The sequence below is a fragment of the Xyrauchen texanus genome, chromosome 32, assembly GCF_025860055.1.
Source record: "Xyrauchen texanus isolate HMW12.3.18 chromosome 32, RBS_HiC_50CHRs, whole genome shotgun sequence".
NCBI classification, from domain to species: domain Eukaryota; kingdom Metazoa; phylum Chordata; class Actinopteri; order Cypriniformes; family Catostomidae; genus Xyrauchen; species Xyrauchen texanus.
Window position 1 is genome coordinate 29,741,704 of NC_068307.1, and position 22,846 is coordinate 29,764,549.

General features: G+C 38.2%; 2 protein-coding genes across 5 annotated transcripts in view; one reads left to right on the forward strand and one right to left on the reverse strand.

Moving 5' to 3' along the window:
• Positions 1-1,314: 1,314 nt before the first annotated feature.
• On the forward strand, positions 1,315-18,412 carry si:ch73-100l22.3 (uncharacterized). Of its 4 annotated transcripts, none has more exons than XM_052101665.1 (12): positions 1,315-1,558; positions 2,662-2,791; positions 2,867-2,959; positions 3,060-3,468; positions 5,571-6,854; positions 8,308-8,405; positions 11,418-11,573; positions 14,521-14,616; positions 14,692-14,793; positions 14,873-14,989; positions 15,693-15,772; positions 18,268-18,412. In XM_052101665.1, exons 2-12 carry the CDS (start codon positions 2,666-2,668, stop codon positions 18,398-18,400), a joined length of 2,694 nt encoding a protein of 897 aa, XP_051957625.1. In that variant the 5' UTR covers positions 1,315-1,558; positions 2,662-2,665; the 3' UTR covers positions 18,401-18,412. The 4 variants fall into 4 exon arrangements, with proteins under 4 accessions (XP_051957625.1, XP_051957624.1, XP_051957626.1 ...); XM_052101664.1 differs by having other exon boundaries at positions 1,316-1,558; positions 14,518-14,616; XM_052101666.1 differs by lacking the exon at positions 11,418-11,573 and having other exon boundaries at positions 1,317-1,558; positions 14,518-14,616.
• Positions 18,413-20,952: 2,540 nt separating this feature from the next.
• The window catches only part of LOC127626101 (trafficking protein particle complex subunit 10-like), a 54,571-nt gene continuing 52,677 nt past the window's right edge, over positions 20,953-22,846 (reverse strand). The window contains 1 exon segment of the mRNA XM_052101658.1: positions 20,953-21,200. Within this exon segment, the coding sequence (XP_051957618.1) occupies positions 20,953-21,200 (248 nt within the window).

Sequence of the window (22,846 nt, forward strand, 5' to 3'; positions counted from 1 at the left end):
TAGGTGTGCCATGAATAGCGTCGCCACATTTGTATTATTTTTTCATGGACTCTTAAAAGAGAGCGAGAGAAAGGTGGCAGATGACCTAGTTAGCTGGTGCTCTCGGCGGGCGTATTTTTGGCCTGACATTAGTAAAACATGACACAGTCATGAGGGACGTCGAGGTGCTGCCACACGTGATGGAAGCACAGACAGATCAGTATTTACTCTTGGCATGTTCCAGGTGTCACACATAACATGTGTTTATGACAATCACTCGTGTTTCTTCACATGTACAACATCTTGATTTCAAATAAATGCTGCACTCTCACCGTACACTCACCTGAGTCCCCAAAACACAATATTTGGTTCCCAGAATGGAGCTGTAACGTTATTTTTGGTTAGCCGGGAAAGTTTTCTTTGTAGGAATAGATTGATTGTTTTATGTTGTGCAATATGGTTCCCATAACTACAGCTACAAGTCATGTCTTGTTTTAATGCTGTATTGTAATATTATTAAAAATGTGATTAAAAAAAGAAAACCTGAAAATAACCACCAAAGAATGTTCTGTATAGGTTGCCCCACAACCTCCCTGCAACGTTTTGGGAACATTAGTTTATGGTTAGAATTTTGTTTTACCTAAAAATAAAGTTCTGCTTAAGTTCTTACGTAATCATTGCACAAAAACCTCCCTGCAACGTTTTGAGAACATTAGTTTATGGTAAGAAAAAATATATAACCTAAAAATAACCATCAAAGAACGTTCTGCATACAGTAAGTTCTTAAGTCGTTTCATGCAAAAACCTCCCTGCAACATATATATATATATATATATATATATATATATACCAAATGGGAACCATTAGCTAACCCATTTGGTATATATATATATATATATATATATATATATATATATATATATATATACCAAATGGGAACCATTAGCTAACGTTAGGGGAACGTTTCAAAATACATGTGGATCTCTTTTAGCACATGTTTGCTCATGAATATTGTATTTTCCCATAATTAAACAGAATTTAACAAGAAATACCATAATTGGTTGTAATCCTTGTCCGTTAAAATTATATATATATATATATATATATATATATATATATATATATATATATATATATATATATATATATATATATATACATTTTCAGAAAGATTAATTTTCACACCTAATGAATCGTCAGATTCTCGTGTTATGACGTCACCAGCAGCTCATCCGGGTCTCTGATGAGCATTTTCCCGCTCTTGAGAGGCGCGCATGCGTGTGGGAATCTGATAAAACATGGAGTGCATCTCAATCTACACACTAATTTACTCAACTGGAAAACTAACCCGAAATCAATAATAAACTAGACATTAAGTACAGAGATAAGTACATTATTATTATTATTATCATCTTACTTTTTAAATGTTATTAAGATTTAATAATGTTTTTATAAAAGCTTCTTTTGAAGACTTTTGTCAGTTTGAGTCCAGTCCGGGTTTTAACCGTAAGCGGAAGCGGTTGTAAACAGACAACGAAACACATCAATAAACCTCATGAAGATACAACTTTACTCTCAGGTAATCACTTTAGAATATGGGTTATCTTTAAATAATCATGTTTACTCTGTTTTGTGGCTCTAATGAATCGAATAGGGCATTTATATAGATCACAGCACAGTTTTAAACGAAGAGACAGTTGTATTAACACACAATGAAGTCTCTTTTATCACACGTTGTTTCTGTATGTTTTATATTTAACCCTTGTGCGACCATCGAGGCATTTTCTTCTTAAAAAATAAATAAAAAATAAATCATAATTTTGGCTGTGTTAATGCCAACGGCATACATTTAGCCAACCTCAACCTATGTTCCTATAACACATCTATAATACACTGTGTACACACAATAGTTACACTCAGGACCTTCAGGACAAAAATGTCCCAATTGAAACCCATTAAAACGGCCATATTTGATCCCAGTGTCATTAAAGCATAAAATCATGAATTCTATGATATTCAGCTTTTAATCCGGAGACCTGTCTTCAAAATTTAGATTTTTAATATGTTCCACCAGATGGCGCCATTTTGCTCATGTTTAGCCTATGGAGCAAATACAAGCTTTTGTCCTATTTTCTGTTTGCTGTATTATAGAGACCTGCAGGACAACTGAATACATGATGCAGATAAAATGGTGTGTGTGTGTATGTTGGTATGGATGTCAGAGTGTGTACTGAGAAATGTGTGTGTTTAAAAATAAAACAGTGGCATTATGTAAACAAAATGTCATTTAAAAGGTTAAAATCCTGAAAATGAATGAATATTTGGAAGTTATGATCAGGACTGATGTTGGTTAAAAAATTAGCTCATTGAAAGTGGAAATTATGTAATAATATATAATAACGTTTTTTGACACTGACATTTTTGTCCTCTAAGGACCTCTGAGTAACTTTTATAAATTGACGCACAAGGGTTAAAATCATAAAGAGTTTGTGTTCGTATATTTTGTATGTTCAGTTTCATAACCAGTATCAGAATGCATTGATCTTGTAATGCATGTTTGTTTTAGTATGCATTGTGTTTTATATCATGAAGGGTTTTATTTGTATGTTCTGTGCATTTAGTATGTTTGATTTCTGTTAGTATGTATCACTGTAGTGTGTTTAATCTCTCTTCTGTTTATAGTGTCATGGAGAATTATGAAGATTTCATCAAGAGACATTATGAAGTTTCTGCTGATGTTGATATTCCGCAGACTTTCTCTAAATCTTCATCAGTCATTGTGTTTCATGGAGCATCTGTTCTTCCTCCTCTGGTATTAATATCATCATCATCATATGACATTATACATGAATGTATATGATTATAATGTCTGTGTTGTGCTTATTAGCTCAATGAACAGCAGCGAGACGAGATGAGACGACTCAGAGAAAGAGCCGTGAGGTTGATGAAGAGGAGGAGTGAGGAAGAGTCTCACATCAGTGTGGGTTTTACTGACATAAACATCACTCTCATTCTGTCAACATCTAATCTTTACTAAGAGAATCTCTAAATGTATCTTCCTCTTTCTGTTTGTGTCTCAGTTTAAAGAGACTGTGAGTATTCCTCATAAGAGTGATGACATCACACACTGGAACATCAGCACATCCAATCAACACACACCTCTGACATCAACCGCTCACGATGGCCCATCTGTCAATCAGCTGAGAGCGTTTCCAGCAGACGATTCGCTGGAGAACACACAGGTCACAGTTCTGTTCGAGGGAGTCGGTCTCAAGTCACACACACGTCAAGGATTCGACAATCACTCCGATAAACATCCACACTGTGACATCAGCAGCCAGATGATGATGATGTCATCAGGATATGTGACCAATGAAAACACAGCCATCACCTGTCACTCAAGCTGGATGGAAGGGGAGGGAGGAGGGGGGACAGCGAGGTCAGCCGGAGGTGTTCACTTAAATATGACACAGTCAACCAACGCTGCAGGTAAAAAAGATTTGTTTGGGAGTCATATGCATTTGGTAACAGGTTTTTATTTGAGATATTTGTGATTGATTCAATGGTAGCAGTTGACAGATTAATTGTTTTTGTTGATTAATCGGCACCGATTGCTGCTTTTGAAACTATCAGCTCCATAAAAAAATCATATCAGTGTTTGCCGCTAATTTTATATATTTTGAACTATATCTGCACCCAGCAAATATTTTTAGCACATTCGATTTTAAAACCTATCCGCCGATTAATCGGCTATCGTCTTTTTCCACCACCTTTGTTATTGCATCAGCAAATTCCAATATCGGTTGACCTCCAATTGATTGTAATTTATTGTTTAATAATGTTTTAAAATGGTGTGTGTGTGTGTTATGGCTGTTTTTCTGTTCACACAGAATGTGTTCCTTGCGTTTAAAGACCTGGAGCGCAACAGAATGGAATACAACTTTTAAAGACATCTACCGCACAGCCCATAAACCTCTATAACAAAAAACATCTACAAATATTTGTATAAAATTATGACCTTTATTAGGGGCTATTTATATTGAACACATTGAAAATCTTGGCTGAGAGCACTGGAATGGAACGATGCAGTTATTTAACCCTTTAAGCTCTGAAGGTGTTTTTAAAGATTTCCTGTTACAGTGGCAAACTCTAAATTAAAGACTTATAACTTGACAAAAAGCAAAACAATGAGGGTTAAGTGTTTGGTGTCATTGTTAAGATGTAATTATGATACATTCTGAGACTGTAAGACACTGCTGAAAAATCACAAAAAAATACTATTTGTCTTATTTGAAATTATATATCTCTCTGGCTCTGAAAAACTGCTTTTGTTTTGTTCCCAATCATCTCAACTGTATCTAATTTTGAGTTAATACGACAAATCAATCAAAAGTTATAACATTACAAATATAATTGATCATCCAAAACATGTCCAAAACATCTCCAAACAAATAAAAGATAATAATTGTACATAAGAACTAATTACACATGCAAACACAACAATGACTAAAGGTTTGCATAGCATGCAGACATGATTTTAGTCATGAGATTTCACAGAATGAGTTTCATTCTGTGTCATTTGAGTCATCATTGAGTCTGTGTCGTGTATTTGGCGCCATCTCCTGGTGGTCATATGTAACATTGTGCTTCATGTGGATTATCTAATGATCTATACATCTGATTATCTTGTGTGTGGACTCGATTGAAAGATAATCACCTCTAAATAATTATATGTGATAGTTTATGTTCTGTTTATTTTTCGTGAAGTTATGAGCGATAATGCGGCATATGAGCAACAACTATGTAGCATAATAGTCAAAGACATATATTTAGCTGTTACTCGCTATATTTTACTCTTGGAGAACTTTCCAACAACATATGAGTTTGATGTTTTTACTGATTACAATAAAATGTAGAGCGCTAAATTATTAATAAATTATCAAAACAGAACACTTCTGATTTGTCTGCAAATTTCAAAGCACTTGTTCAGTTTTGGTCATTATGTCTGCATGCATTATAAAGTAGATCTTCTAAACTTTCAAACAAAACCTATTTTGTGTTGATCAACACTGTAGTTGTTGATATTTTGGCATGATTGAATCATTTTTTTCTCTATTTACACTATTTTTAAGACTCGCTGCTCATTTGCGAAACACTGAAAAAATGTCAAGAACTGTAACAAATTTCGAAGACATCCATCGCTAGAATGCATTCTGTGTGAACGACCCCTAAAACCCTTTATCACGATGAAAAAGTTATAAAATAAATTGCCTTAACTCAATAAAAATGACATCATTAAACAAAAAAAAATGACATTTCTATCAGATGTTCAAATAAAAAAAACATCAACAGATGGATATTATTTAGGGATGCACCGATGTATCACCGTATATGTTTACTTATTTATTACATTAATTGCGTTGTATGAAATGTATTGTGTGTTATGAAGTGAATCTTTTTTGGCAAAATGGCTTGTTTGTTTAGAAGTTCAAAGTGCAGCTTTTTCATAAAGCATCTGTAGAATAATTGAAAAAGAAACATTTCCCTATGAGGACCATAAAGTTCCACTTTAATTCAATTCATCTCAACAGGAAGTGACATAATCAGTCACGCTCCAGTGGATGCAGTGTTCTTAGAGGAGGAGAATTCAGAACCAGCTGAAAATATTACAGAACCAGTAAACCCGCTGTCTGAACTGGACCTGGACGAGGGACCGTACCGAATGAGTCTTCAGAATCTGCTGAAGAAATCTCAGGAGTACCGGCGACGCCAGCGCCTGCTGCGAAATCAAACCAGAACTCTCAAACCCACCGCTGACGATCTCAGCTTGTCGGATAAAGAAAACGAGGAATTCTTTCCCAAACACATCTTGAAGAGCGAGCTCAGGAAAGCCAGAGAGAAAAGGAAGGAGCTGGTAAAGCAGTCCGACACCAGCGTGAGCTCAGAACCGCTTGAGACCGAAGCGTATCACACAGACATCACAAATGAAACCTGTTGTAGCATGAGCACTGACGCTCTTCCTGCAGAACATGATGACACTCTGACAGCTGAAATTGACAATCTTTCTCTGTTGTCTTCAACAGAACTTCCCGTCACAGCCAAATCTCTGTATCTCTCCAAACAGAAGGCCGAAATCTTGTCCAGATCCTCTTCAGCAGCAACAGGGATGAAGTTCACCAGCGTCCCGATGCCCAAGTTCTGCTTGAGTCCCGTACGGAGCAAAAAAGGTAGTGGTACACCTGATCGTGAAGCGCTGGTAAAAACAGTTTGTGTGGAGTGTGATGCTGAACCAATAGTTAAAGGTGATCACCATGATGAAGGAAAGTCTTTAAAGCAAAGCACTGAGCAAACGGAACAAATCACACAGTTAGAGCTGAACTTATCGAGTCTTAAAGCGCTCATATCCGACCTGGAGTCAACGCTGATGCTCTCACAAACTGGTAACAGTCGCATCACACTGAACCAAGAAGGAAGTTCTCCAGATGTTTGTTTGAAAAGGCCTTCAGCGGTCACTATTAATGAAACTGTGGAGCGAGAGAACGCTGCAAACAATTGTGGCACTGGAGACGAAGCGCCATCACAAACGTTCACCCACAAATTCAGACTTTCAAACGCAATACAGACTGTCAATCATTCCATACTCCCCACACTCACAGGAGGCATCCTCGCTGACACCAGTAACCAGTCTAAGGGAGGAGGAAGCTCTCTGATTGGCTCGTCATATGATGTTGATAGCCCCTCTGAGCTCTGGACAAAGGGGAAGCAGCTGACCCCTGAGATGGGGGGTCATGAGGGCGTGTCCCGTGCCAAACGGAGGCTCCTGATGAACGAGGTGGAAGTGTGTAACCCCGGACGAGAGACCAGCACACCCAAAGGTCAGACACACACTGCAGCTCCAACTAACTATATTTAAAAGAGAATCTTTTTTTTATAAAAATACTTTTTTTTTATTTAGCATGTTTGAACATTTTCCATTCATAGAAATGATATTCTACCAGTCAAAAGTAGGGTCGGGAACTGAGAATTGGATCCAGTTTAAAAAAAATACCAGAACTGCATGATTTTCATGACTTTCTGTTCCGTTAACGATTTTCGGCTGATGTTGACAGAACATCGTAATAAAATACTGCAGAGCAATTCAATACCAGCAGTCTCTCTGCACGACCAATGTAATCTGATTCCCGAACAAATTACTTTTATTTTTTCTGCTCAGTTTGTAACGCCCAATTCACAATGCGCTCTAAGTCCTTGTGGTGGCGTAGTGACTCAATCTGTGTGGCGGAGGACAAATCTCAGTTACCTCCGTGTCTGAGACCGTCAATCCGCGCATCTTATCACGTGGCTTGTTTACATTTACATTTATCCAAAGTGACTTACAGAGCACTTATTACAGGGACAATCCCCCCAGAGCAACCTGGAGTTAAGTGTCTTACTCAAGGACACAATGGTGGTGACTGTGGGGATCTAACCAGCAACCTTCTGATTACCAGTTATGTGCTTTAGCCCACTACACCACCACCAACTCGCTTGTTGAGCGTGTTACCGTGGAGACGTAGCGCGTGTGGAGGCTTCATGCTATTCTCCACGGCATCCACGCACAACTCGCCACACGCTCCACCGAGAGCGAGAACCACATTATAGCGACCACGACGAGGTTACCCCATGTGACTCTATCCTCCCTAGCAACCGGGCCAATTTGGTTGCTTAGGAGACCTGACTGGAGTCACTCAGCACACCCTGGATTCGAACTCGGGACTCCAGGGGTGGTAGTCAGCATTTTTTACCCAGCGTCCTGAATGACTCTTATGAACTGGTTGTTTTGAATCTACAGCTCAAAACAAACGGACCAGTGTATTCCGATTCCCAAACAAATTACTCTGAGTCAATTCTGTTAAATCTGCAGCCCTCAATATACAGTTCTACAATTGTAGTCTGGTTCCCATTTTAGCAAATTACTATTATGAGTCGGTTCTTTTTAGTGAATCAAATCATACAGCGTGACCAGTGCAGTGTTGTTCAGGAATTAATTGACTCTTGAGAGTTTGCTCTTCTGTTTTAAATGAATCTGAAACACTTGCACATCAGCCTGAGCGTTTTCTGAGTTAATCTCACTGATGCTCAAGTAATGACTTCCATCAAGTCTCAAATCAAAAAAAGGTTTGTTACTGTGTAACGTAATGTAGAACACAATTGCAGTTTATAGTTTGGGTTTTAAAGACGGTTTCTTTCTCTGATTCTGTCTTATAATAGTTTGACTGCATATTAATTATAACGGTGTGTGCTGTATGAAACTGTGTGTCAGTAATGAAACGAATGATGTTTGTGTAGTGATGTCATCAGTGTTGCAGTCGTCTGCGCAGACGCAGGGGGATCAGGTGAGAGTTCTGATGGAGGAAGAACGCAGACAACAACAGGGACTACTGCAGGTGAGGAACAAACTATAAGATCGGTATATTTACATTATAGTTGTGCAAAATCCCTTTCAATTCATGAGTTGAAATTCAAATTGAATTGGCCATGCCCCACAGGAAGTTGAATTGGAATGAAAGGAAGTGGAATTTACTGAAATGCAGTGCAAAGAAATTCAATACTGTCACACAACACACAACACATTTTATAGACTTATAATCTAGATTTTGTAGAATTATAATTTTTATTTATAGACTTAACATTGCTTTCTAAAAACAACAAAAACTGTAAAGCACCAGAAATGATCCACCATGTTGTTTCAGATAAAAATAGATTCAAAATTTGAATATATTGGTAAATTTTGAGCATTCCTGTGTTGTTCTTCCACCATAGACCATAAAATGAAAATGTATTAAATAGAGTGAAATAAACGAAATACAGATTTTTATTGGTGGCATTTTGAACATATTACATTTTATATATATATATATATATATATATATATATATATATATATATATATATATATATATATATTACTGATTTATTAATACTGTAAAAAGAGATGTTTTTCGAACTTAAGGAAAGTTTGCATTGCTTTTTTTAAAGTTTTACTTCATTTAAAATGCCATCCTGTCATGACTTTTACACATTAGCTGTAATAATACATATTAATTTTACATATTAAACAATTACATATTTAAAGTAACTTTAAGAAGAGTTCTTAAACTCTGTCAATTTCATCCTATATTTACACTTGAAGTCAGAAGGTTACACACAGTTTGGTTGAAGTCATTACAACTCATTATTTAACCACTCCACAGATTTAATATGAGCAGACTATAGTTTTGGCAAGTCGTGCACGACACGAGTAATCTTTCCAACAATTGTTTACAGACCGATTGTTTCACTTTTAATTGACTATATCACAACTCCAGTGGGTCAGAAGTTTACATACACTAAGTTAACTGTGACTTTAAGCAGCTTGGAAAATTCCAGAAAATTATGTCAAGCTTTTAGACAATTAGCCAATTAGCTTCTGATAGGAGGTGTACTGAACATGAGGTGTACCTGTGGATGAATGTAGTTTGGTGCGAACAGTGCAAATCAATCCCAGAACAACAGCAAAGGACCTTGTGAAGATGCTGGAGGAAACAGGTGGACGAGTATCTAGATCCACAGCAAAACCAGTCCTATATGGACATCACCTGAAAGGTGCTCAGCAAGGAAGAAGCCGCTGCTCCAAAACCACCATAAAAAGGCTCGCAAGCCGAAGAACAGCATCCCAACCGTGAATCATGGGGGTGGAGCATCATGTTGTGGGGGTGCTGCAGGAGGGACGGGTGCACTTCACAAAATAAATGACATCATGAGGAAGGAACATTATGTGGATATATTGAAGCAACATCTCAAGACATCAGACAGGAATTTAAAGTTTGGTTGCGTGTGTGAGCAAGGAGGCCTACAAACCTGACTCAGTTACACAAGTTCTGTCTGCAGGAATGAGACAAAATTCCCAAAACATTTGACCCAAGTTAAACAATTTAAAGGCAATGCTACCAAATACTAACAAAGTGTATGTAAACTTCTGACCCACTGGGAATGTGATGAAAGAAATAAAAGCTGAAATAAATCTCTACTCTACTATTATTCTGACATTTCAACAACAAGTTACCCACTGTGACAACAAAATCAACAACAACAATGTAAATAAAACCAAACATTCCAACCATATTATTCATTTCCCAGTGCATGCTGGGAACCACATAAACATGTTCCAGTGGCCAATTTCACATGGCCAATTTGACCTCTCATTATTTGAATTGCGTTCCTGAAAATCGAAAAAACTACAATAATCAAGTAAATCGCTTAATGTTTTTTAGCATTGTTTACTTGATCTAAGAATTGTTTTTAAAGTGAAATGATTCTGGAAACACCCCATTTGTTATGCATATAATATGATAACATGTTTCATGTTATAATAATAAAACAATTTATTAAATAAACTTAATCCTTTGGAATTCTTTGAATTTCATTCCATTTTAATTGTACTTCCTTAAATTCCAATTGAATTGCAATTCTACATCCTTTTTGCTACATCAATTCAAATCCAGTCCAAATTCAGGAATTAAATTGGTATTCCTTATTCCATTCTGAATGGAGCACAACCCTGATATTTACTGATGTACTTATAATGTTAGTCGTAATTTAATTTCCCACAATCCGCCTCTCTCTAACCCTTAAAATTAAACAGTTTTTTTCTTACTGTACCTTTAAGACTTGTATATGTAAATGAATCCCGTTCTTAAAGGAGATGTTCAGCAGAATGTCTCAGTCACCATTCATTTTCAGTGCATCTTTCTTCCATACAATGGTGACTGAGCCTGTCATTCTGCCGAACATCTCCTTTTGGGTTTAGAATGACATGAGGGTGAGTAAGTGATGACAATGTTCATTTTTGGTTGAACTGTCCCTTTGAAATGTTCAGGAGAATGGGTCAAACTTTAAAGTGAGATTCATACTGGAATCATCGAAGTCCTTGAGCGAATCCTCTGCATGATAACACAAGCCTCAGTTTGATCTCGTCTCATGAGCTGCGAGACGTTTGCTTGTTGTTTGTGTCCAGTAAAAAAGCTTTCAGGCGGCATTTTAATTCAGAGTCTCCTTGGACTGGATTAAGATCATGGCAGAAGTCCAGCGCTGTCTGTCTGACATTAGGACAGACAACATTGTGTGTTGAGGTTTCATATATTTAACCGTCTCTGTCTCGTGGAGTTCTTCACAGCTCGTGTCCGTACGCTATAATTACAGCCTCTAATATAAGGCATCTAACAGGCTTTTAATGAACACATTGACTTGATAAAAACAGCCTGTGGTGTGTGTGTGTGTGTGTGTCTGTGTGTGTGTGTGTGTGAATTGACAGAAAATGAGAGGTTAATTTGATGATCTGCTGATCTTAAGTGAACATACTTCTATCAACATGTCTGTCTGTCTTGTTTTCTTTGTTTGATTTGCATTCTCTCTCTCAGTCTTTGGCGGTGCGCTACGAGTTTCTACGGCACGTGTCCTTCCCGTGTCCCACCGCGAGCACACGTCTGGAGGACACGTCGACCTCCCCCCTCCCCCCGTCTGTCTGCACACACACTGAGTTTACACACCTCAGCGACACACACCGCAGCTCACCGGTAACAAACACACAATAATGACAAGGTTTCTAGCATATGCATTAAGAGAAACATTGTTTCTAAAAAAATATCTAAACAGTCTTAAAACGAGATACATTTACTTGAGAAGTGGCAAAAGATGTTTTGAAAGAAACCGAACAAAATTTGGTGCCGTTTGTTCTTATAGCAAGAAAAAATGGTTTTTCCAATGGGGTAAAACTAAAACTTGATCCAAAGAGAAACAAGTATTTTTCTTCCCTCATTGGTCAAACTTGAAATGCACCAAATTTAGTTTAATTTCTTAAAACAAGACTTGATATAATATGCCGTTCTTTTGTCCTTGCTTCAAGGATGTTTAGACATTTATTACAGAAAATAAGTCAAAAATATAAATGTAAGAAAATGATGTTTTGCAGTGTAATAGTTTGGCAGCTGTGGTGAGATGACGTGTTTAAAATTGAACAAGGACGATGGGTGAAAATGCCACCAAATGTTTCAAAATGTCCCTGTAATGATTTGGTTTATGTATTTGTAACATGCAGTACATTTCTGTTCCAGTTCTATTCCATTTTGATTTTATACTTCTCACTTAAATTATGAGTTAATGCTGATTGAGAACATTTCTCCCAATTCTCTCTTCAGATTGACCGATTATATTAATTGATTAAATTGAAGTATTTGATATTTGGGTGGGTTTTAATTTCGGGGGCACTTTCATGTCCCAGGGGTTGATTATTTTTAAAACAAACACATTTGATCATTTTTCTTTTTGTTATATGAAGATTTCGTTAACTTTTTACTAGGTGTTCATCGTTTATTCTTGATACTTTTCAAATGTCTTTCATGTGCAGATTTGTCTGTTGAAGTCTTCAGACCCAGACTTTTAATGTTAAACTTTGAAAATACATTATCAAATTTCAAATTATTACACGTTTAACCTGTGCGAGACTGTGGACCTGCCGGCGGGTCCATAAGGGGGCGCTATATTGTGAAAATCAATATATAATATTATAATTCATAATATTACAGATACATAATTCATTTGTTACTTAAAATAGCAAAATATGGCCCTAAATCATCCACGTCGCAAATAAGTGCCACCTAGAGGTTATGTGGTATTAATGAGTATAAAAGTCCTTCACATTGCACCTAAATGGACAAGTCATATATCAAATTAAAGCTCTTATTCTCATGAATATGACTATAGTTTATTGTGTTGCACTAATACTACAGTTTAAAAGATTTATAAAAGAATCACAAAGTGAAAAATAATTTCCGTAGGTCATCAAATACAAACGGATAACTGCTGCTGTAAGCCTCAAATAGCTAAAAACTTTATAACTGCTTTTACCTTAGGACGTTTTCCAGAAATTGAGCCATTGTTTACTTGAGATTGCTTGTGTGAATAATCCAATATTATATCTTAGATGTCCAGAACAAAATATGCGGTCCAGCAGGAAAAGTATGCTAACCAAATCATCTGAAATATATGTTGTCGATTATTGCTGATAAAATGTCATTGCAAAGTGAAGGATCTGAGCTTTCTAATGACACCTAGATTGAGCTTGTAGTCCACTCAGAGGCCGAGATATTCAATTAAATAATGAGGGTGTTGCTTGAACTGAACATTAGACTGAATGTCTATGGACGAGCACATCTGTGAGGGGTAAAATGTGTTAGAGCGCCCCCTACAGTTCGCATCTGTGAGGGGTAAAATGTGTTAGAGCGCCCCCTACAGTTCGCATCTGTGAGGGGTAAAATGTGTTAGAGCGCCCCCTACAGTTCGCATCTGTGAGGGGTAAAATGCGTTAGAGCGCCCCCTACAGTTCACATCTGTGAGGGGTCAAATGCGTTAGAGCGCCCCCTACAGTTCACATCTGTGAGGGGTATAATGTGTTAGAGCGCCACCTACAGTTCAGCATCTGTGAGGGGTATAATGTGTTAGAGCGCCCCTACAGTTCACATCTGTGAGGGGTCAAATGCGTTAGAGCCCCCTACAGTTCACATCTGTGAGGGGTATAATGTGTTAGAGCCCCCTACAGTTCACATCTGTGAGGGGTAAAATGCGTTAGAGCCCCCTACAGTTCACATCTGTGAGGGGTATAATGTGTTAGAGCGCCACCTACAGTTCACATCTGTGAGGGGTATAATGTGTTAGAGCCCCCTACAGTTCACATCTGTGAGGGGTATAATGTGTTAGAGCCCCCTACAGTTCACATCTGTGAGGGGTAAAATGTGTTAGAGCTCCCTACAGTTCACATCTGTGAGGGGTATAATGTGTTAGAGCCCCCTACAGTTCACATCTGTGAGGGGTATAATGTGTTAGAGCGCCCCCTACAGTTCACATCTGTGAGGGGTAAAATGTGTTAGAGCGCCCCCTACAGTTCACATCTGTGAGGGGTAAAATGTGTTAGAGCGCCCCCTACAGTTCACATCTGTGTATTGTGATGGAATGTGATGGAGGAAAAAAACATTCTAGTACTTTCTGCCATCTAGTGGAATAAAATAAGACTTTTTGGAGGCGGATGGCTTGAACTGAACCAGAATTACATGCTTACAAATCAGAACAGCAAAAAAATTTAATCATAATAATTCTATTAATCATAAGATTGTAAACATGTACTATGATTATCTAAACAAAAAGTGAAATAAACCGAAACCATTTCAACATCTACTATGTGAAACTCATTTCTATCAATTGTTCATAAATTCTGACTGTCCCACGGTTGTGACATAATTTCCACCACACCAAACAATTTGACCCCTGATAAAGTTTGTTCAAAGGTTATTGTGCAAAAGTGTGAGTGAAGAGCTTCAGATGAAATATGAGACAAAACAAAGACAAATCATGGGAAATATCACATTTATTAATCAAGCTGTAATTTTATTAATAAATGTGCACTCAGAATCCAGTCCAGAGAGAAAGTTGATTTCGGAACGTGTTTATAATCTCTCTGTCCTGCAGCAGATGTGTCGCACTCTGGTGGCGGCGGTGGTGAAGGGCTTCCTGACCCGTCGACTCTTGCACACAGAACGCGTGTCACAGCTCGTCAGAACCATCAAGGTGAGGTCGTTTGTGTCTTTCACGTGTGTTGGTGTTTGTTTGTCAGTGATTATTTACGGCTGGCTGTTTTCTCAGGACACTCGTGAGTTCCTGCTCTCATTCCAGCATCAGACGCCCGTCAGAGGAGAATTCAGCAGCAGACACGACCTCATGCTGCAGGAGAGAGTCACACTACAGGTATGAGCACAAACTCTTGTTTTCTCTCCGTCTTTAAACAGCATGTACATGGACTCTCTCTCTCTCTGTGTGTTATCAGCTGCGTGCTGCACGATACGAGTTACACGACGTCTTCTTCAACACGAGCAGCTGTGAGAGGATGCAGTTGATCAGTTGGGACAGGGAACTGACCAGAGACCGAAAACTCAAACAACACGTGAGGAAAACCTGTCTGAATACAGTAATGCAGATTACAGGAATATTCTGCTTTACTTGCAACATAAATGTGGTTTAAATAATTAATCTTTTTTTATTTTTTTTATTTATAAACCTAATTTTATCTATAATAACATCATTTAAAATAATGAATAATTTAATTATAAGTCTTTGTATAAAAATGTCCTTTGACTGAATATGGCATCAAATATCGACTACATTTATTTAAATTTGACTGTAAATAAACGTCATTGTATTTGACAATGTGTAAAATGACAGACATGTATCAAACTGTAACGGAACACATTCAAATATTTAGAATGTTTTATAAATGACTTGCATTGATTGAAATATGAATCAAACATATTAAAGATGAATGTTTCATATGTACGATTAAATGACATGAGAAATCAGATCATAAATACACGAGCATTCTTCACATGTAGGAGATTTTATTCATGTGTTTTAATCGTTCAATATAGTTTTATTTCTCATCAACATTGTTTGAATGAAAACGGTTTGATTATCGTCATGAGACGTGTTTTTCGCCTGATGTTCGCTGTCGTTGACATTAACAAACCCCGTGTCAATGCACATTTCCACCAGTAATGTCAACAGTAGTGGAGTAACACTGAGAACAATTCAGTAGGAAGTGTTTGATATTTTATGTTTGACTTCATGAATTTCTGTATTCTGTGTTTCAGGATAATAAAGCGTCTCAGTCGAGAGGAAAGAGTTCACTGTCCGCTGCCACTAGAAAAGCGTTAGAGCGCAGGAGACTCGTGTGAGTAAATCTGCACAAAACAACATTCATTCCCACAGAAAGCTCAACTGTATTTTCCACATCAAGGTTTTGGGTTATAATGTATATGAATAAATAAAAGTGTCACCTTATTGCCTCAAGTAGTTCACGTGTTTCTGCGGTGTGACAAATCAATGATATATTTAATATGAGCTCATTAAAGCTGCAGGTATCATTTATAATAATGATCAATAATAGTTCCAGATGAAGCATCACACTGCAGTCATCTGCCCTTAAACGTGTCAAATTGAAATCCAAATAAAATGTAATGGTGTGATTTTAAAGGAGCTGTAAACCGTGTTAGCCGCTGAAGTTCAGACTGACGGGTCATGTTTGGCTACATATGGAAGCTCATGTCCGCCACATTTACAACTAAATATTCGCTCAGTCAAAATGATGATAGTCATAATTATCAGATCAAAAGTAAATTTATGAGATACTAAATCATAATTATGAATCACACTTTTTGATTATCTGATTATTATAACTGTCTCTGAATTTTGACTTCTTTCTCTCTCTCTCTCTGTCTCTCTCATATATACATACATATATATATGTATGTATGTGGCGGAAATGAGCTTCCATATCTGCCTTTAACCGCTGCGCGCGTCTCGTGGATGAGCGCTATGTTTTTATGATGGTGTGTGTGAAGCTTAAAGAGCTTCAATCTTTAAAACACGTCTCAAGACACCTGCGTTCTGTTCTATCCATTGTGCTGTATCAAGTATCTGTTTCTTTAACACAAGAACATGTTCAGCCCCTCAGACATGGAATTAAACATGCCCCCTCTGCCCAAAACTCCGCCCTCCAAATAGACACATGCACAGAGATGTTGTTGGGGCTCAGCGGTTGAGGCTCTGGGTTACTGACCAGAAGGTCAAGGGTTCAAGCCCCAGCACTGCCAAGATGCCACTGTTGTGAAAACAAATACATTTCACTGTATATATGCAAAAATGTACACTCACCTAAAGGATTATTAGGAACACATACTAATACTGTGTTTGACCCCCTTTCGCCTTCAGAACTGCCTTAATTCTACGTGGCATTGATTCAACAAGGTGCTGAAAGCATTCTTTAGAAATGTTGGCCCATATTGATAGGATAGCATCTTGCAGTTGATGGAGATTTGTGGGATGCACATCCAGGGCACGAAGCTCCCGTTCCACCACATCCCAAAGATGCTCTATTGGGTTGAGATCTGGTGACTGTGGGGGCCATTTTAGTGCAGTGAACTCATTGTCATGTTCAAGAAACCAATTTGAAATGATTCGAGCTTTGTGACATGGTGCATTATCCTGCTGGAAGTAGCCATCAGAGGATGGGTACATGGTGGCCATAAAGGGATGGACATGGTCAGAAACAATGCTCAGGTAGGCCGTGGCATTTAAACGATGCCCGATTGGCACTAAGGGGCCTAAAGTGTGCCAAGAAAACATCCCCCACACCATTACACCACCACCACCAGCCTGCACAGTGGCATGATGGATCCATGTTCTCATTCTGTTTACACCAAATTCTGACTCTACCATCTGAATGTCTCAACAGAAATCGAGACACATCAGACCAGGCAACATTTTTCCAGTCTTCAACTGTCCAATTTTGGTGAGCTCTTGCAAATTGTAGCCTCTTTTTCCTATTTGTAGTGGAGATGAGTGGTACCCGGTGGGGTCTTCTGCTGTTGTAGCCCATCCGCCTCAAGGTTGTGCGTGTTGTGGCTTCACAAATGCTTTGCTGCATACCTCGGTTGTAACGAGTGGTTATTTCAGGCAAAGTTGCTCTTCTATCAGCTTGAATCAGTCGGCCCATTCTCCTCTGACCTCTAGCATCAACAAGGCATTTTCAGCCCACAGGACTGCCGCATACTGGATGTTTTTCCTTTTCACACCATTCTTTGTAAACCCTAGAAATGGTTATGCGTGAAAATCCCAGTAACTGAGCAGATTGTGAAATACTCAGACCGGCCCGTCTGGCACCAACAACCATGCCACGCTCAAAATTGCTTAAATCACCTTTCTTTCCCATTCTGACATTCAGTTTGGAGTTCAGGAGATTGTCTTGACCAGGACCACACCCCTAAATGCATTGAAGCAACTGCCATGTGATTGGTTGATTAGATAATTGCATTAATGAGAAATTGAACAGGTGTTCCTAATAATCCTTTAGGTGAGTGTATATATAATGCATGACCAAATAACGTCTTCTATTCGATCTACTACTAGTCCAGTAGTACTATAAATATTTCCTTCTGTCCATCTATGGGCTGTCCAGTGATTGTAGAGAATGATTGACAGGCCAAAAATGCCTCAAAATCTTCTGATTGGCTAAACGAAGAATTTGGTGGTGACTTAATGAAGCGCTGTAACAGAAGGAGATTTCTGTGTGTAATTTGATCAATTAAACCGCTTACAGACAGTTTTAATCCCCGGATGATTTGTTTTATCGCTCCTGACGGTGTTTGTGCGCTCTGTGATCATCAGGTTACAGAAGAAAGTGGCAGACAGGACAAAGTCTTCACCGTTTAAAGAGGACAAATGGAACCTCGTGCCAAAGATTTATCGGGTCTCGAAGAAAAACAGCCCGTTACGAGGACCGAAGAAGCATCAATACTGAAGCAGACGCCAAACTGTGTGCGCCTTAATTTTATAATGTGTGTTGATTTAAACATTTTGCCAATTGTTATTTATTATATGCAGATTAATTTATGTTTTTTCTTAGATGCTGAAGCCTGTCAATTAAAGGCACTGGTGTGTTTGTGTACGCCTCCACTTTATTCTGAATATTTTTACCATCTTTAATAAACGGTGCTTATAATTGTCATCTTTAATCACCTGATCATTCAAGGAAACTGAAGAACTGAACACGTCTTTTAACACTTCAATAATCTAAACACAATCTGTGATCTTTGACAATGTACAAACATCTTGTGAAACGGTTCCTGACGTCACAGACTGAAACCCAAACACCCGTCGAACACCCCAAAAGTCCAGAATGTTCCGTGTGAGAGAGTCTTGGAAACTGGCCCGATACAAATCCCTGAATGACATCAGAGGAAACTGGAAAAATAAATAGTGACAGTTTGAACATTTTATATTGTGATGATGAGATTATGAGCAACAAATACACAGATTTCACCTCAAAATCAGAGAAATTAAATACAAATATTATGCATAAAGTAAATGGACTTCTTGTGAACCATTAAAATAATGAAAGTTGAAGTTCACATTAATGCCAATGACGATTCTCAATATATAACGCTATTGTAACTATATATATTTAGAATGAAATATGACGAAGAATGTAACTCATATTTCACTAAAAACAGAAACATTCAAGATATTTTGCTTAAAGAAAATGAAGCCAGTTTTAGAACAAACACATTTTCAACCGTAATTAAAACATTAATTCAGCGTAATGAATACTATGTGCACTTACAACTGTCCTGCACAATCAAGATAACACGTTCTTTTAAATTAGAGCATTTTTTGGTAACGCTTTATTTTACAATGTCCTTGTTACACTTATTACATGTAATGACTATGTAATAACAGTCATTTATGCATAATTACACACAAGTAATGACTGATTATTACTAATGAGCATGTACTTACTATAGGTTTAACACTGTAAAATAAAGTGTAACCCATTATTGTTGTTGTTTAATTGTCATGGAAATAATGACAAACTGCAAAAAATGCTCCTGAAAATAGGCTTCATTTTCATTATGCAAAATATAATTAGAGAAAAACAACTTGAACCCAGAATATTCCTGTCATTTTTAAAGATTGATTGTGGCGTGAGAAATGACCTGGACGTGTTCGTGACGTGTTTGCATGGATCTGCGTTGAGTTCAGTTTGGATCGGTGTTTGACTGCAGAGTGTAAATATGATTGAGTGAAATAAATAGGTTCCTCCCAAAAATACTCCCAGTGAGAATTATAATTTTTCTGAACAGAATATTCCGGGTTCAATACAAGTTGAGTTTAATCGAAAGCATTTGTGGTAAAAATTAATTTGGACTCGTTCCTCCTTTTCTTTAAAATAAGCACAAATGTGTGTCCAGTGAGACACTTATAATGGAAGTCAATGGGGTTTAAAGACCGAACTCTGAAGCTTATAATGTTAAAGCTCTTGTATTAATTGAGCTGTAAAGTTGTTTAAATCATTTTAGGATTTTAGTGTTTACACTGATATGTCGTCATGGCAACGGAGTTGTAAAATTGTCTTCATCTTCACACAGATGTGGTTAGCGAGTGATTTTATGACAGTAAAATCATGTTAACACACATATTGTTTATGTCTTGTGTCTATAAGTTTGTAACCGTGAGTATTTTAATGTTTACAGATTAAACCCCATTGACTTCCATTGTAAGTCTCTCACTGCAACACACATTTGTGCTTATTTTAAAGAAAAGGAGGAACGACTCTTACTTGATTACCACAAAAATTAATCACATTATGCCACGAATGCTGTCGATTGAACTGAACATGTATTAAACCCGGAATATTCCTTTAAACTCAAGTGACTTTCAGTTAATGTGGTATTTACTCTTGTAACTGTATTTGGTTCAGCCGATGCGTCAAACAGCGATTCTCTCCAAATATCATCTGTGTATTCAACTGTATGTACAGCAGGCGGCGCTCTCACCACCTGACAAAGAGAGAATGTGATGATAAAGCAACGGCCCCTCCGTTCAAACACACAATACAGCAAGACTGAAACGAAGGTGTAGTGAAATAGTTCAACCAGAAGGGGGCGACTCTAAACGCTCACACACAGAGATGCAGAAATGACATTGTGACTGAGTGAATCTCCCTGGTAACCGTCTCTATGTGTGTCCGAGACAGGAAGAGATACAGAGTGTTTTGGCGCCATCTAGTGTCAGTTGCAGTGGAGTGCAACATTAAGTGCATGACGTGGAAACAATGGCTTAAAATAAATGTTTTAAGACAGCAGATGATTCTCAGGCTCCAGTGATATGAGTTTGTTTTCATTTGTGTTTCTGTTTTCACGCCAGACCAAAGCCCAACGTCCGCCCGTCGGATCCCAAATCGGGCACAGCAGACTCCCTGTTGCCCGCGCCCCTCTCGCTCCTCGTCTCTGGTCCACTGAGGGCGCACACAGGGGCGTCCAGGACGAGACGGGGCGGGGCCATCCATAGGTGTCATGTGACGTTGACCTCCATGATGTGATGGTCTGCAACGGGCAGCACTAGCACCTGACGGCCCTGTGTGCTGTTGAAGACCTGACCGGGACGGAACGCCTCACGCTTTGGCATGGGGAGACTGCGCGGCTGCTGCTCTCCGCTGCCCAGAGAGTGAACGCTCCCTCGGCTGCGCAGACTCGCCGTGTCGCCCTGATCATCCAAACCCTTATCCAGCAGAAACAGGTTATCGTTCTCCAGGCACGAGTCTGATTGGAGGACAGAAACAAAAATGAGTTGGTTACATAAAAGCTACACACAAACAAGTAGCTAACTACTCAAAAACTATTTTTAGTTTTCGCACTGTGTTATGTGTACTATTTAAAAGCTACACTAAAGAATTTTGGACTCTATGGACATCTGTGGTCATTAGTAACTCACAGAGGAAACGATTGTTTCGATTTTTTCGTCAGTTGTGCATCGTGCTGAATGTCAAACCATACTTTCCTGTCGAGGCTTATGAGTGTTTAAGAGAAAAGTGCAGGTGCATTTTTAATTATCTCCAGTCATACAGGTCTGATGAACACCGGTGTCTCTGCTGTGTGTCACAGTTAAAGATGGCCGTGCATGACTTGATGATGTTTTGATGTGATGGTTAATCCCGGCTCTAAGACTCATCAGACGTCCTACACTATATTTCCATCCGCAGGCATAAAACTCTTGCCATGTCTCAAGGTGCATTAATAAATAACGGTGACTGGAACACCTGTGCATTAAACGGTTTTAACTGGAGTTAGACCGATATATCCATACCTGCAAACTCAGTGCCATGGAAAAAGGTGACAGAGCGGGTGATGGGGGCGTTAGCCATGCGAAACGTCATTTTTGTCATGCATCAATCAATGCATTTATTCTTTGTTATTCTATTATATTTAAAAACATGTTCCTTTGCCAAAATTCCTTGCATAATAATGGCATAGTCCCATCCACGGGTGACTGAAGGATTTCATCTCAGGGTAAGTAATTAAGTGTACCCTTATTTTAGAGACTTTTGTTTTGGGAAAACAACACCAAAGCACGCAACTGAGATGACTAAGAAAAGCATTTATTATTATTATTATTTTCTTGAGTATGTTCAGATTGTATGTAACTATTGTCAGTGTCAGAAATTAACTTTTCTATTTTATTAATCACACAATATATGACGTCACTGTGTTATTTCTAATACTTCAAATGAATAAATTCCTTAATATACATGTTCAACCAGAATATCCAGACAAGCGTTTACCTAAACATTTAAATAAACATCAAATAATGCCATGTGATACGCATCAATCAGCCACAACATTAAAAGCACCTGTCTAATATTGTTTAGGTCCCCCTCGTGCCAGCAAAACAGCGCCAACCCGCATCTCAGATCAGCATTCAGAGATGATATTCTTCTCAATTGTACAGAGTGGTTATCTGAGTTACTGTAGACTTTACCAGTTCAAACCAGTCTGACCATTCTCTGCTGACCTCATCAACAAGTGTTTCATACACAGAACTGACACTCACTGGATGGTTGTTGTTTTGGCACCGTTCGGAGTAAATTCTAGAGACCGTTGTGTGTGAACATCCCAGAAATACTCAAACCAGCCCGTCTGACACCAACAATCATGCCATGAGAAGTCATAGACGAGAGAGTCGCTGCACCGTTGCACTGTTCTGCGCTATATGTGATTGACATTAATGTCTTTTTTAATCCACAACGGTCAGTAAAGAACATACGAGATCTATGTAAACAGACATCATGAAGCACGTTTGTGTGCTACTAAAAGCCAAACATTGTGGCCATTTCACACCATGTTGAAGTCTTGTTCTGGACTTACAAATTCTGTGGAGAATTTAAAGCGATAAATACGGTTAGAAAACC

Excerpts from the sequence above, each read along its gene's own strand:
- si:ch73-100l22.3 (XM_052101664.1), top strand. The coding sequence starts at position 2,666 with ATGGAGAATTATGAAGATTTCATCAAGAGACATTATGAAGTTTCTGCT. Across the intron at positions 6,855-8,307 it reads AGAGACCAGCACACCCAAAG|TGATGTCATCAGTGTTGCAG; the intron begins GTCAGACACACA and ends ATGTTTGTGTAG. Across the intron at positions 14,617-14,691 it reads AGCTCGTCAGAACCATCAAG|GACACTCGTGAGTTCCTGCT; the intron begins GTGAGGTCGTTT and ends CTGTTTTCTCAG.